General features: G+C 35.4%; 1 protein-coding gene across 3 annotated transcripts in view; it reads right to left on the bottom strand.

Annotated features, from left to right (window-relative positions):
- The window catches only part of sif (still life), a 283,631-nt gene that overhangs the window by 236,397 nt on the left and 31,519 nt on the right, over positions 1 to 15,715 (bottom strand). For 2 of the 3 annotated variants that reach the window (XM_065345710.1, XM_065345709.1), the window contains exons 2-10: positions 6,580 to 6,773; positions 6,277 to 6,461; positions 6,062 to 6,180; positions 5,764 to 5,965; positions 3,331 to 3,614; positions 3,040 to 3,253; positions 2,721 to 2,951; positions 2,418 to 2,630; positions 1,115 to 1,285 (exon numbers count right to left, since the gene is read on the bottom strand). In XM_065345710.1, the coding sequence (XP_065201782.1) occupies positions 1,115 to 1,285; positions 2,418 to 2,630; positions 2,721 to 2,951; positions 3,040 to 3,253; positions 3,331 to 3,614; positions 5,764 to 5,965; positions 6,062 to 6,180; positions 6,277 to 6,461; positions 6,580 to 6,689 (1,729 nt within the window). In that variant the 5' untranslated portion in view covers positions 6,690 to 6,773. The remainder of the gene's footprint in view (positions 1 to 1,114; positions 1,286 to 2,417; positions 2,631 to 2,720; positions 2,952 to 3,039; positions 3,254 to 3,330; positions 3,615 to 5,763; positions 5,966 to 6,061; positions 6,181 to 6,276; positions 6,462 to 6,579; positions 6,774 to 15,715) is intronic. The other variant, XM_065345711.1, reaches the window with a different exon arrangement.

Raw genomic sequence — 15,715 nt, 5'->3', positions numbered from 1 at the left:
AATTTTAGAAACTGAAAAGCCTCATTCGACTTTTGATGAATTTTCAAGAATAAAATTTACTAGATCAAAAATGAAAAAAAATCAGAATTTTACTACATACATAAATTGACCTGATGCAGCAGAAATTTCGTATGCACCCTTATTTTCAAACCATGATCTCACCTTAATCCACTGGATACGTCTAGAGGTTCTGAAGCATCCAGTCGATTTTTGGAAATCCCAGTTTTCAAAAAAAAAAAAAAAAAAAAAAAGTCCTAAAATCTTACAAATTCAAATTTGGCTTGCATGAAGATGATGGGTACTTGTTAGTGATCCATTGACCACTAATAGAGCGATTACACAGTACACGGCATTTTTTCAAAATGGAAAATTTTTAAGGCGTTTTTTCGAAAACCTGAATTTTTAAAAAACTGTTGAAGGCTCCAGAACGGCTTGAAATCACCTCCATTATTGGAGGCTCCGGAACTACATAAAGCAGCCCAAAACCACTACCAATTGATTTGGACGCTCGAAAATAGAGTAGGTACACATCAGATTTCAGTTTAGTTTTTTACCAAATTTTTTATCCTAATAATTGATTTTTGGAAAAATTCGCCAAAAATCGAGAAATGCATTTCGAAACCTGAGATGTTGACTGGTGATGTATTTTTGTAAATATGTATGTTCTTTCGATTCAACTTTGTCTGGTTCAGGAATCTTTCGGCCAGCTGAGATACCTATTGCCGCCCTTGTGAGAAATTTCGTTGATTAGGTAAGTCGGTGCTGTCTATAAGATTAGGTACCTCACAAAAAAATCAAATTCGTGCATAAGTATGTGAAAAATAAATAAGACTAAAATAATTTGTTCTGCGCAAAATTTTACCCCAAAAAATTTTATCGAAAAATTCAAGAAAATCATTGTACTTTGGGCATGTATCAGCATGTTCATTGACAGTGAGTATGGCAAATTCAAAAACCAAGTGCTATTTGAAATAAGAATTCGTGAGTTATTTCGAACAATTAGCAGTGACGCAGAAATAGTGACAACTTGGAGCGAAGCATCACGCTCAGAAATGCCTTTGGAAAAAGTACCAAAGAAATATCGCCAAGTGATAAACGGCGATGTAATATTTACCTAAATTTTCCATACTTTGAGTGAGTAACGCTTCAAATGTATGTAAACTGTAACTCTCCGCATCCATACCACGCGCCAACGTGTTTCGTAAATGCATCTCGTATTCGAGTAATAATCTACTGGTAGGTGAACTGGGTGTGCTTACAGTTGCATTTTCCGCATTTACTCGACCTAAAACCATAGATACCTTAGTACATACAAAATAATGATTTAAAAGTTTATATGCGTTATAAAGGCGAGGGAAGTATTCCCGCCACATTTAAGAAATTGAATTATGATGTAGTAACCAAAAAAAAGATAGCAGAAAGAAGAATGTGAGATAGGTAGTTGGTGAATGGTTGGTATAGAGAGCGTGGATGAGAATAGACAAAAAAAAAATTATGACCGCGTTTTGAAAAGTCTGTACTGAGTCAGTACTTTGGTGAATCGTTTCATAAATCTACCTAGTAAATTTTTTTCATAATTTATGTACGTACCTATCAAAATTTCTCACAATTTATTAGTAGATACATTCAAATAGTCATAAGCTGGAAAGCATTGAAGGGTATTGGGCGCATTCGGAACAAGTAGGTACATACATTGTATTAAAAACTAATGGAAAATCATCAAATTGAAAATGAAAATGACAAGGGTTGTTTCCTCTAAAAAAAAAAACTTGTGATAGTTCAGCCCTTGAAGAAGATAGAAAACAGAAACAAGTTCAAATGAGATGAGCTGGTGGGTGCGTAATGCCTATTTCAATAAAATTTGATTTAGTTGGTGGATAATCGGTACAGATCTCAGAAAGAAAACCAGATAAGTAAGTGAAAGAATGTTGAAGAACGTGTAGCATGCTTTTAGGTCATACACAGGAAATAGGTAGGCAGAATCAGTAGTTACCTATATCATTAATCAAATCTACTTTCTGGACGAAAACCCATAACTAAACAATCTATGTATTTAGGAAGCGATTTTAAAATAAAAATGAAAATGAAAAATTGACAAATAAGTACATTTAAAAACTCACGCACGATACACTTAATTATAAACGTTTGGAAAAACAAAGCAAAGGGTAATCAAAAAGCTTTATACAAAACTCTTCCAACACCGTATCCAATTTGCGAATACGACATCGAAGTTCGAAAATCGAAAGATCTGCGAGGGTTTTCGCATCTGAAATCATGCAGCTGACCTGGCACAGGTATATTTACACATACAAACAAAAAAGTAAAAAAAAAAAAAGGACGAGATCACTCTGCAATCGACGCGACGGCTAAATACCAATCACACTATCCGTCTACCTTTATTATGTAAACTACATCACCTCCTACAGTATGTGACGGCTGGTCTAAGTCTGAATTACCATTGCTTGAGCTGGGTGTAGTGGCGTAACACTGGTTATCAAATAAATCATTATCGGAAGGTGGCGAAGCGTCTTCAAAATCTCCGTGGGTTCTGCCATCGCGATCTAAATCCAAGTACAAACGATTCGTAGCGTAGTCTCGTTCGCGACTTATATCGTGAGTTGATCTTGAACCTAGAGAAGAAAGAGAAGTGGTAGAGTCCTAGACATTCCATATAGGTTCATCAGGCAGATTTTTATAATACTGTAACGTTGAAATTATACCTGATATTCTCGATGGTCGATGTCGCGAATGTGTCTCTGGTTCCGAAAGAGCGCCGTCTCTAGCACTATCGTTCATATGATGATAGTAACCGCCTCCTTGAGCTGCATTTAAAGGATAGTAATGGTATCGTCTGCGAGACATCTCCGGACTAGTTACAGGACTCTCCAAAGATGGCATTGGTTTCAGCATACGTTTCAAAGTATTGGAATCTACGTTCATTCCATTCCCTGCTACATGTAAATTTAGATAGCAAAATGCGCAAACATAAATAAAATAAATTATAAAGGAACGTATAGTCGCTTGAAATTATCTAGGTACCTCCTCTTCTGAGATCATCTCTCATGTATTTATTCATAGTATTGCTTCTAATATTTCTACCATGGCCGACATTCGACGATGACATATGGTTAACGATGATATTCGGATCATCCATGTAATCTTTACCAGAAACTGACAAACGTGGAGTGCAAGTCCCCGTAGATGTTTTATGTATTCCAGCTTGGACTCCTTCGCTTTTACACGTACCTTCGGTCTGTGAACAATGAATAACGGTGAAGAATGAAAATTAAAAATTTGAGAAATACTTGACGAGTATTTTATCAATCTTACATCGTCAGTTTGTGATGTGCTTGTACTGGTGCTGGTGGTAGCATGAGGTGTTTGAGCATTTGCGGTGATATGAGAGGATATTTTCCCACCTGGTGTGGCTGTTTCGCGATCTTTCATTTGTTTAATCGAACCTGTTGATTTACTCTTATCCGATCCAACGGTATCGTATAACGAACCACTCGAGGTACCCGTTGTAACCTTATCTCTACTCGGTAACGTATTGGAACCAGAAACATCTGTACCATTTTCTGATTTAGATTGCGTGCGAGGTAACGTGGATGATCCTGCAAAATTCATTTTTCAGTTTATACGATATACTGAGTGTACGGAAATGAAACATGGCTGTAATGCCGTAAGGTATATTAGAGACACGAATTATTTTTTACGCATTCGCGTTATGTAGTATATTTGCCTAACTAACTCCTACAAATTTCTATCATTAGCTGGGGATGGAAATTTGCTTATTTCAGCCATTGAATTTGTCTAAAATTTTCCATGAAAGATCAACAAAGAGATCAGAGGTCCACAGTAGCTCCTTAAACCTGACTCAGACGAGAAAACGGTCTGAAATCGCAAATATAGGGGAAAAAACTGCCTGAGCCAGGCAAAATGTCAGCTCGGGTGGGATGATGATTCGAGATTTCACTCTTATCGAAATTTAATAGAATTTGGTAAAATTTGTGATGCACAAATTCTCGGGATAACAAGAATAATTTTCTAGATGAAGTTTCATTTAAGATCATTCTACTCGTATTAAAATTTGTTTTTACCGGTAACCCCTTTTTGGCGAATCTTCCCTTTTTCCTGTATCTATAGGAATACCTACTAGATCTACGGAAATCTTCCCTCGTTGTTTGTAGAAAAATAACCCACCCACAAAATGGCATTTTCCTAGCACAGATGAATACTGCATAAAAATGGAATTCAAAAGGGGTTTCAGATTAAAAATCTTTCAAAATTTTGAAAAAATTCTACATTTTTGAAACTTTGATATTTTGTCTGAAAATAGTGTTTAAACACGGACTAAAAATCTCAATTAGATATAACCGTTTTTTTCCTACGCTTCCAGTTCCACCAAATTTATAAATGAAATAAAATTTTAATTGGCCCTGCTGCACAAGTGTGAGAGTGTTTTCAGAAATCAAAAGTAAGTAAGCGAAAAGTGAACTTTTTTATTATGTTTTTAGGTGAACGATATTCGCTCGTTTCAAGTTTCAACGACAAAACTTTCACTCCCGCGTAGAATATTTGTTGATTTTTTTTTTGCGAGGAAGGTAAAAAATAGTAGAATTTGTCAAAAATTGAAAGTTTCTTAGTCAATTCTATACCTTGCCAGTAGATTTCAAAATTCATGAAAAATTGAGAAAATATTTATCCGAGAAAAACCATTACTAAGGTTTTTCGCTATTGTAGCTGGCTACATAGGTATATAAAAATGTCATTCTTTAACGATTTAGATTTTTTTTTAATGATAAAATAACTCTGACATTCCGAACGCTAATTGTAGACTTACACATTTTTGACTTTTTAGTACCGAATAATAAAATTCCTACGTATGCAAAAAACATTTCAATAAATTAACACTTTGAGATTGCCTTGAAATAGATCGAATAGTTAACATAAAAATTATTTTACTCGTGAACAATTTTTCTAAAGAACTTTTATCTATGGTTTTTCTTAAATTTTTAAATAACTATGTAGTAACGTTTCAAAATGAATGGGTATTGTTTTTTTTTTCAAATTTCACAAATAATTTTAGATTTTTATAAAAAATGTTGAAACTCAACTTTATATTATCAAAAATTCTACAAAGTGAAGTTCGTAAACGTACGCATTTCTAAGAAATAGGTAGGCATCCTACTAGTTTCAAACTTGTAAAACGGAATAAAGGGCAAGTAAGTAAACTTGAACTGAATTCTCGTACTTTAATTACCTTGAGAAAAATGTCTTTATTGCATAAATGAGAATGCAAGAAAATCACCTAGGTACGTACAAGTAAGTATACTTATTCTATCACTAGTAGGTATGGTTGTTTTTGTGAGAATCATGATTTCATGTTTTTTGACAAATTTAAAATTTTGAGTTTTACTTTACACACGATTTGGTTGGAAATTTACAATTTTACCATGTTTTTTGATGTCTTCATTTTTAATAGATGCTGCGAGCTCATATTAACCACTTTCTCATCTGCCCCAGCTTCATGATTAATATGTAATACGATAATTACTCTACAAAATATTTCGTTTGAAGTCAAGTGTTATGCCTTACGCTAACATTTCTAAAGATTTACATTGGTATCACTTTTTTTCTTTTCTTATACATATACCTAATCAAAAGAAATTTCGCTTGTGTTGCTGACGGAACAAGGAAATGTTTAACATGTATTCGAGTAGGTACATAGTTACACGTCTGTATAAATAGGTAGGTAGGTACCTCTAAATCTGGGATCCTGAGCTTTAAGCCTTGCGTACTGATCTGCTGTCATACAAGTGCATTGAGGTTCTCTCGATCTACTTGGAGATGCTGGTGTTGATAATGGTTTTCGCTTAGTTTTCACTTTACTTTGCTTATTCGGAGGTTCTAGTTTTAAAGAATAGGAAGACGAGGCTTTGCGAGAAAATTTGAAAGAGGGTGACTGCAACAAAGTATACAAGTAAGGTATGTAAGTATGATGTATTTGAATGAGTATTGGTAATCAACCGGAAATCTCTGAACTTCATAAAATACTTACGCAACATTCTCTAAACTGTTTAGCATCGATGGGAGACGTAAAGTTAAGGCCCCAAGTATCATTGGTTAAAGGATCTTTCCAATAAACAAAGCATTCAGACGCTTGTCCGATTCTGGTCCCTGGAAATTTATATACAGATACGATGGTATTATTGTTTGTTGGCTCAGCACACGCAGCACGTGACTATTCGATAAAAACGCAAAAAGATAAATTACCTGGTTGCACGAGTCGTACATCAAGAATTTTATCCACCTGGCTATTGTAAGCTGTTATATGAAAAACACACTCCGGATGATCCTGTATGCAAGTAATATTTACTGGAACCAAATCTTCGGAAACTTGTGCCCATTTTATAGTTCCGGTGCCGCTTGCGCTCACATGAAATACTTCGGCCCATAATCTATGTTTTTGATTTTGGAAAATTTCAAGAAAACCATTAGTTACCCAGATACTCTGCAGGTTATAGATATTATAGACATACATAGACCATAGGTTATCACACGAAGTGAGCTATGTACCTTAATAAATGTCCGTCTCTTCTTTTGCAATTTTGCCATGGCGAATCTTCGTAACGATAAGCTTTTCGAATGAGAGGGCCACAGGAGCAGGTACTCAGCTTATTACCCATTGTTGTATCCGTGCCCAGAGGCAAAACCTCTGGTCACCCTCTCGCGCTGCCCCACATTTTTCCTCCGGAGACCATCATACTCCCCTGTAACATGTACAAACAAACAAATACTCGGGTATAATAAGGTACGGTTCGATTGATTAGCCTATACATATGTAGTGGGTAAGAACATCCAATCGGAATGTGAATTAAAAATAAGTCAATTACGTATTCAGACGAACAACCGGCTACGTTCGTTACGACGATAACATCTCGCTAATTAAAGTTTTCAGGTCACATTGTGCAAAATCAGACAAAACATTTGGTGCGAAAGCGAAACCCACCAATTAATACTACCGGTACGGATCGACCGCAGTTTCAACTCGGCTACGAGATTACATCATTTAAACCCATTAAAGGTGAGTTTACCGAAGACATATTGTTAAGTAATCCCGGATATCCGTCTACAGTAAGGCAAAGTTACCTTGCGACCTTTCAAAATGTCGCCAATTATGTATTTCGTGGGTTTCTCTATTAATGGTTGGTTGTTGCTAAGACGAGAAAGGTGAGAAGAATGTTGACGTTTAGGTACATGAGGCAAAAGAAACGTGGGATTGTGTTTTCGTCTATAGATATGCAAAAATTTGTTAGACCTGACGGAAAATTTAACAATTTATGCAAATCTGCAATATTCAAGATGAAGAAATTGATACCTACCGTATTAGAAATTTGAGGTTTTTTTCTCTGCCGAAAATTGAAAGTATTTTTGAATATGCAAAAATTTAATCAATATTACATATTACAGTTGCGGAAATCGCGAAAAAGTTATAAAACATTTTTATATTGTTAATAAAAATATGAGAAAAGTGATCTTCAAATCACAATATCTAGTTGCGTACAACTTAAAAAATGTTGATGCGAATCTGTCAAATATAAGTTCATATTCATGACTACTTACCTACTCTATGTATTATTACGATAAGTACATATTATAACCTGTTTGACGGAATTTTTATTCGATTTTTCACTTTTTTAAAAAAGAAAAACATCGACAGATTTTGAAACCATTTGGGGATAAAGATTGAATCGAGAGCGAATTTTACTAGCCGTTCACCGAATGCATGTAATCCCCCCGCCCCTTCAAAAAAAAGTTTATATTGAGTAAAAATGATACAAATTTGTTATGAGAATACCTAAGCTCACCGTTGACTTTCTTGAACCGAATTTCATAATGTTCAGTCATTCTGTACCCTACAGTGCTGTTTTATATTTTCTTCAAAAGTGCCAGAAATTAATTTGGGCTGTTTAAAATCGAGTTGTGGCTTATTCTCGACTTACGAGCAAATTTATCCCTCGAGTGTTTTTTTTTTTTTTTTTTTTGACCAGCGTAATATTTAGGTTTTCCAGTTTTTCCATTCTCACGAGGAGACCTCGTCAACTCGTCACCTCCGATTTGGCTGAAATTTGGCTCACTGAATTAGTTCATGTCACCCACACTTTAGAATCAAATGTTCAGCTCCGAAGTTGATTTTTCAAAATTTTGGCGAATTTTTGAAAATGGCTGAAATAGTTCACTTACTGGCAAAGTTTTCAATTGCGACTATTTTCGAGACGATCTGGAGCCTCCTAAGGAAATTGGTTTTGTTCCAGCAGACTGGAATCGCTCCAGAACGCGCTGTAATTAACTTCGGCAGCTCAAATTTCGTTAAATCGCGAATCCGAGGTGGCGAGTTCACAAGTGGTTCTTTTTTTACAAGTTGATTATTCCCAATTTTAGAAAAAATATCTAGTAGCGCGTATTTCTGAAGAGAAAACTGCCGAAAATATCACCTATATCCTAAACTCAACCCTTCGCATCGATTGCGACTATTTTCGAGATGATCTGAAGCCTCCAGCGAAAATTAGTTTTTCTCCAGCACACTGGAGTCGCTCCAGAAAGCGCTATTATCAACCTCGGTAGGTGAAAATTTGGTTCTGAGGTGTTGCTGTCCTGAACTTTCAGTGTGCCAAATTTCAACCAAATCGGAGGTGACGAGTTGACGAGATTCCCTTGTCAGTAAAATTCTTCATATTTATGCATTTTTTAAAGGTTTTTATACGTAATGTACGTAGTATTGCCCAAAATCTTTCTAAACAGCCCCAAACAAAGATCTAATTGCTTCAAAAATTCTGTAGAAAATCAAAGAAAAATGCTACTATTCTGGTAAAAAGCAATTGAGCTGATGTTCATTGAATTTTTCCCCTCCTGGCGCAGAACCCGTCTTCACATTTCGAGTCAATTCTCATTATATTTAACGTATAACAAGTGTATGATGATCACTCCTTAATGTATTACCTATATTTTTTGAATACCTACATTGGATGTCGCATTTTCACTATTTTTCCACCATTTTTCACTTTATGCCTCTCGTACCTAATAGCATGACACGTAAATTCTCATGTGTATAGGAATATTTCAAATTACGAGTAGGTACCGACCTATTAATCATTTGTGAATTGTCGATCAGGGTTCTCTATTTCATTACATATATGTACATTAAAAGTAATTGAACTGTCGATCGAATTCTCCTTGAAATTACGTATCTTATTTTCATCGATTTTGTTGAATCTACATAGATGGCAACTCTGATCGAATACTATGATAAGTAGGTCACTTATTGTTAATCTCTTATCTTACTTATCGCACATTTCAAATTTACTGTGCTATTCAGGAAACGCTAGGCAGTAGGTAAATAAAAACGTCGGCAGGTTTATGAAGAAACGCCAAGAGGTACAACTCGTAATTTGCGAAATACATATTTAAAAAAGAAAAGGAAAAAAAAATCATTCTCAAGAAGAGGCGTGTGTTACCAAGTGCACCATACGGTAACCGATGAAAAATTGATAAATTTTCAGGTTCGGTATCGGTAGGTATGTGTTTGAGCATAAACGCGTATGGTACATACGAAAATGTACAAAATAAGCGCGCACACACATATATGTAGTATGTGGAGGGCGAAAAAAGAAGGCAATAAGGGCGGTACGTCACGTACGCAGCGATAAGAAAAGAACAAAAGTCTACGCCATCGATGTTGTTGAACAATGAAAATAATATACGAAAACGTCAACGATAAAAGAAAAATTTACGATTGATTTAAAATTTACGTTGTTAACTCGCCGACGTCATATCAACGGTGCAAATTATTTGTAAACGTTCATCTTGATGTTTGAGGTAAACGAGGAAACTGCTCGTTTGTAAAATGACATCTGCGATACGATCTGAACCCGGTGTACGTTACAAGTGGAGGAAAAAAAGAAACACAACCTCGATTCGACGTATCAGCCAGCAAAATGGGCAATCATTTGAAAAAGCTTTTTTCGATTGAATATATAGGTTTCGAGGTTATATGCGTTCTTTTTTTTCTCGTTGCTCGCGAGTCGAAAAAAAAAGGCAGGCTCGAAATAAATTAGCCCTTTTAATTAGACGCGTTAAAACCCTTGGCACACGCTGGCGATCAAAAAACTCGCACACGTTTATATGTAAAAAAGGATGAAAATTTGTCGGATAAGACGCGGGGCAGCGCGGAAAAAGAGCAAAAAAAAAACACACACAAACGAGGTGAGCCCTTTCACTCGACTAATGAAAATTTCCCTCAGAGAATTTCTTCTAAATTAGAGGCAAGCGAAGATGATAAAAACGTGTAATAAAGTTTGTATTCTGTTAAAGTCATAGAATGTATGATTTATTTACGAGGAAAGTTGGCGAAACTGCTTTTGTTCAAGTTGAAATGAACCGTTGAAAGTAAAAGTGCTAGCGAGTTTATCAAAATTGAGAAATTTTGCACACATCATTTTTTATAGCGCGCCTTCTTGTTCGTCGCCTCGCCGCAGCCGCCAACGCGAATTCGTATAGTTACTCGTGTTAACTGATCGTCGGTTCGTTTTTCATTCGACGTTATAAATCAATGTTTTGCTAAAATTTACGACGTATACGAAAAATTCACCGATCAGTTCAACTTTATCTCGTTAATAGTGGCAAATATCATTTTGATGAAGCTCCCAACAAACGAGCCACAGCCGGCGTTTTGCATTTTGTGCAGAGTGTAAAAAAAATTTCACGCCAATTTTTTTTTGTTATAAGGTATGTACTTATTCGGTAGCAGGCGTCTCGATAACGAGTGGAAAGTACAAGCAGAGGTTATCGACACTCAAACTGTAGTTCGCACAATGCCGACCATTCCAGCCATCGACCAAATTCCTCAATTGTACGAGTATGTACACGCAAATTTCGAAAATCCCGCTGAGTTTCACGGGTAGGTATTATGTAAAGTGTGTTCTATCGAAAAAAGATGAAAAGCGATGCTAAAATTTAGGAGGCTGTTACGTGACGTCACAGGTCCACGATCGATTACATTCTATGGAAACGCGCGGTGTACATACAAGAAGAAAGGTAGAAAACGAAAGAGGGCGGGTTTGCCGTCTGTTAAGTAAAGTTATTCAATGGTTTGTAACGGACGGCAACGATGTCGAATACGAAATTTCAAAGAGTATATTCTGCTCGCTAGCACCACATACAGGCACACAGTATGTGCGATTACCATTTTTAACTCTTTTTTTTTCTTCATATATATATATATTCGCTTATTCGCGTATACTATGTACATGGTAGAGGAAGAGCGAGCGCGCGAGCGAAACAGAGAGAGTGAGAGTGAGAGAAAACGCCGTACTTAATCGTTGAATAGAGAGGCTTTATCACCAAATGATGTGAAACATCGCGTCGGCACACTTGTACGCTTCTATTTCAACGCCAGCACAATACACTCCGTCAAAGTACCGAGTTTCATCGAAATTTAATACCGTGAAGTCTCGTTATTGCGCGCAAATTGCTACCTCTATTCGATAACGTGCAAAAAGCGCAAGAAGAAGGAGAGAAAACACACACACACACACACACACACACGTTACTATACCAAAGTGTAGCGCAGTTATAAACGCAATAATGGTTTCAAATTCGAGCAAATATCATCGCCATTCTACAATTTTAATACGCCATCTTGTTAGTCTCTGTAAATAGGTACGCTTTAATGGTTATAAAAACTCGAGTACGAGTAAGATACTTAAATGCTTGCGAAAAAGACAACTATGCAATTCATTAAACGCACGTGAACAAACGGCTGCATAACGGTTCCCCTCGAAACCGCCTGCGAAAAATTACCACATACGAGTATGTAAGCCTACGAGTAACTTATTCCACCTATGCGAATGTCTAATTGCATACAGACTTCAGTTTATTCGGTCGATAATTATGCCTGCAACAATATCGTTACGCAACTTTGTTCTATACACTTGAATATTGAATTGCATAAGCATAACCCTTTATCTATCGGTAATTGAAGATAATCGTGCTCCTGCATTGAGACGTATAGTAAGCGAGGTGTTGGCAGCTAAGCGCCGTGAGATTCATACCTATGTACTTGCATCGAATTTCCGATTTGAAAAATTCACCCCAGGTGGAATATTTTGACTGCCACCGCACGAATGTTGACTGGTATAAGTTAAGAACCAAATACAAAGTATGTAATGCGTTAAGTTTTAATTACTATGCAATACGTATTTTTAAGTGATGTGGAGCCAGATGTCGTCGAGGTAAGTTCTTAATTTCCTAGGGAAAATTCTCATAATATTGTTTAGATATTTTTCTGGATTCTTTGCACATATACTTACAGCTATGCTGTTTATTTATATTTTTATTTATTTATTATCTGATTTAGCTGTCACATTTCAACGTCCTGCTTATAAGTGATGATTTTTAATTCAATTCTATGGCAAAGAATCAACTAAAATGTTTTAAATGCCACCGATACAAGCAACACCCAAGAATATCCCTGATAAAATTTGCTTTTAGTGCTGATTCATGATTGTCCGAATGAAAAATTGACATTGATTTTTTTGAAATAAAATGTTGAAACTGTGATTTTAGAGTTTTTGGAGACCAGTGATTTTATTTTTTGTGGCCATTTGATATAAAACTCAAAATACATATGTCTTTAGGACGATGCAATGTCGGTATTAGAATGTGGGTTTTCAGCTTTTTGGGAAACTTACTTATTTCATTTTTGGTGATTATTTGACAGAAAACCGCAAAATCTACTCCTGATCGAGAAATGGTATCAAATTGTTATCAAAAAATTCAATATTGGTAGATTGGAATATGGGTCCGTGTACAATATTGGTCTCAAATTTGAGGGGGTTTTTAGAGTGCAAAGTCAATTTTTAGTGATCTTATAATCTGAAAATCTGCATGAGCTCCAGAATAAAGTAGGTAGTTCAAAATTCAAAATTTTCTTTTTGGCACTAAAATCAGAAAAAACGTGAAAACCGAAACTCGGACAATAGACTGTCAATGCTGACCTTTGGGAGAGGGAGAGAAAGAGAGAAAGAACTGCCATAAACCCTGAAAACGTTTAAACCATCGAAAATTCGTCGGATTGAAGAATTTTTTTTCTAAAAGTATTGAAATGAATACTCATGAGAAATTCGGAATCTGTAATAAAACGAGGGAACTGGGGAAAGGGTGTAGTTGGAATCAAAATTCCCAAAAATCGCTTTGATATCACAATTATCAATATTACTGATTTTTTTTTTTAAATTAAAATTGTGAAGAAGTCTTGTTTTTTTGTAAAAATTGTGGAAAAAATCTTTTTTGATCAAAATTTTCTGCGAAAAAAATCAATTATTTTAACAAAATCACCAAAAAAAATTATAGGTACTTTTTTTTCCAAAATCGCGAAAATTCCAACTTTTTTGTAAAAACTGTAAAATAGGTTCATGTTTTGCCACAATTACCAGAGACTTGTTTTTTCACTAGAATTGCAGGAAAAAACTTTTTTTTGGTCAAAATTTTCAGGAAGTCTTGTTTTTTCGGAAAAAATCCGCTTTTTTGTTAAATTGCAAAAAAAAATCAAAATTACCAGTAAATCTTACTTGGTGAAAATTGTAAAAAAAGATCCACTTTTAGTCAAAATTGCCAGAAAGTCTAGTTTTGTTTATCACCAAATTCCAAAAAAAAAAACCTGTTTTTTGCTTAAGAGTCTAAAAATTTGATATTCATGAAAAGTAAACTTTGAAAGCCTGGAAAATAGTAATTTTAACCCGAGGGGCAATCAAATATCCAAAATTTTTAAAATTGCAAACGTTTTCCTAACAGCAAAATTGAGCAATTATCACGTTTTTCCTTTCAACTAACGTAGGTAGGTACCTAGCTACGTACCTACCTATCTATCTAAGAATACTCGAATAAAAAAGGGGTGCAATCATACAAATGAAAAGTACCTACTCGCGGAAGTGGCAATTTTACAATCAACTTGGCACATATTTGGTTCTTAAAAATTGGAACGAATTTTTGCCTCGCCTCTAGAATGGCATTTAATTTAGAAAATATGCAGTATCTTTAACGTGGTTGCTAATGTAACCATAGTCATAGTGAAAACACTATGGGTTTTACCGCTAGTAAGCATATACTTACTCGCAATAACGGAAAATAGCTAGAAAAACACTTGTCATTTGTGAAAACAAAAAAAACAAAGAACTGATCATCCTTTATAGGTAATCGTTATACAAAAATTACGCGAATAAAATGCTTCTCTCGAGAGCATACTTTAAAATATAAAAACGTGCTTCATCAATAGAATCATGCAAAAAAAGCACGATTTTCTAGTCACCGTAGAAAAATGTTGCAAAAAAAAACGGCTCTTAAAAAAATGATTATTTGGTACTTTGTACAAGGCGAAACGAAATTTCCGCCTTGATTTTCACATTTTGACGCCTTTCCAAGAACTTGGGGAACGTGACGCACAATAAATGCGCCAAATTACCGGACGAGATTTTAATTCAAATGAAAACAAGAAATGACGCGTACCAAAGTGCAAAGATTATGGACGCCGGAGTGAAAATTTTTTCAGCCGTATTTTAACACCCTTCGATGATTTTAGCCGATAAAATTTGTAATTTCGGTTAATTTAGTTTTATGACTGACGATGCCTCCGAATGAAAATTTCTTCCCCGGAGGAACAAATTGGCTCGATTTCGTGAAATTAAATTCTTCTTTGTAATTTGTAAATCTCGACGACACATTTGACAACTTCGAATCGAGATTTTTGTCAAATGTCGTAGCGAAAATACAAACGAAATGGTGTCGTTATTTCAACGTCATTTTTCAAATTTATCAAATTCGAACGTAAAATTGAATTATTTTATACCGAATGAATTGAGAAGTGGTTATCTGGGATGATGACATTTTTTTTGTTAGTTTTACTTGAAAACTTTGACCCGTAAAAAACACGTGTCTTTAAAACCATGTCTCAATGCAAAACTGGCCTCTCACTATTCTTCGGTGTCATCAGAGTCCTCCGTGATTTTTTGCAGAGTTTCTCGGATGATGTATTCTCCATAGATGTTGAATAGAAGAGGAGACAATATGCAACCTAAGCGAACTCCTTTTATTGACCAAAAAATTGAAACCACTGTATTCCAAATTTTCCCATGGTTTAGCGTAATTGATGAATGATGAGTAACATTCGAGCAGAAAATATTTTCAAAATCGAAATTCACTCCAAAATACGCGTTTCGAAAATTCTTAATTGCTCAGTAAATCCACAAAAGTGGGTTTGGATTTGGGCGGAAATGGCCTAGGCCGAGACGAAACCCCAAATATATAGGTAGGTACTATATCTTTTGGAACTGAACTACATATTTTCCCGAAAACCAGTTGTGTAGAAGCCAGAGCGAAAAAAACACGACTTTTTCAAAGACCCCCGCTTCTTTGGGCACTTATATTCTCATCCTGCTGCATCCAACATATGAAATTAAGCTTTTACCTCAAAAAAGTTGGATTTCTGGTTTCAAATCTTGTAGGTACCTATCTATTTTCTTTTCAACCCTTCCAAACAGATTTGCTCCAAGTTAACCGGGTTTCTTTTAAAATTCACACCTATTTACGGCAAACTAAGTAGGCAACTTATTTTACATTATTGCTTACAAAGGATTTTTCATTCAGGCGAATTAACCTT

The sequence above is a fragment of the Planococcus citri genome, chromosome 1 (genome assembly GCF_950023065.1).
Source record: "Planococcus citri chromosome 1, ihPlaCitr1.1, whole genome shotgun sequence".
NCBI classification, from domain to species: domain Eukaryota; kingdom Metazoa; phylum Arthropoda; class Insecta; order Hemiptera; family Pseudococcidae; genus Planococcus; species Planococcus citri.
Note: the sequence above shows the minus strand (reverse complement) of the source record. Positions and strands in the feature narration are given on the sequence as shown.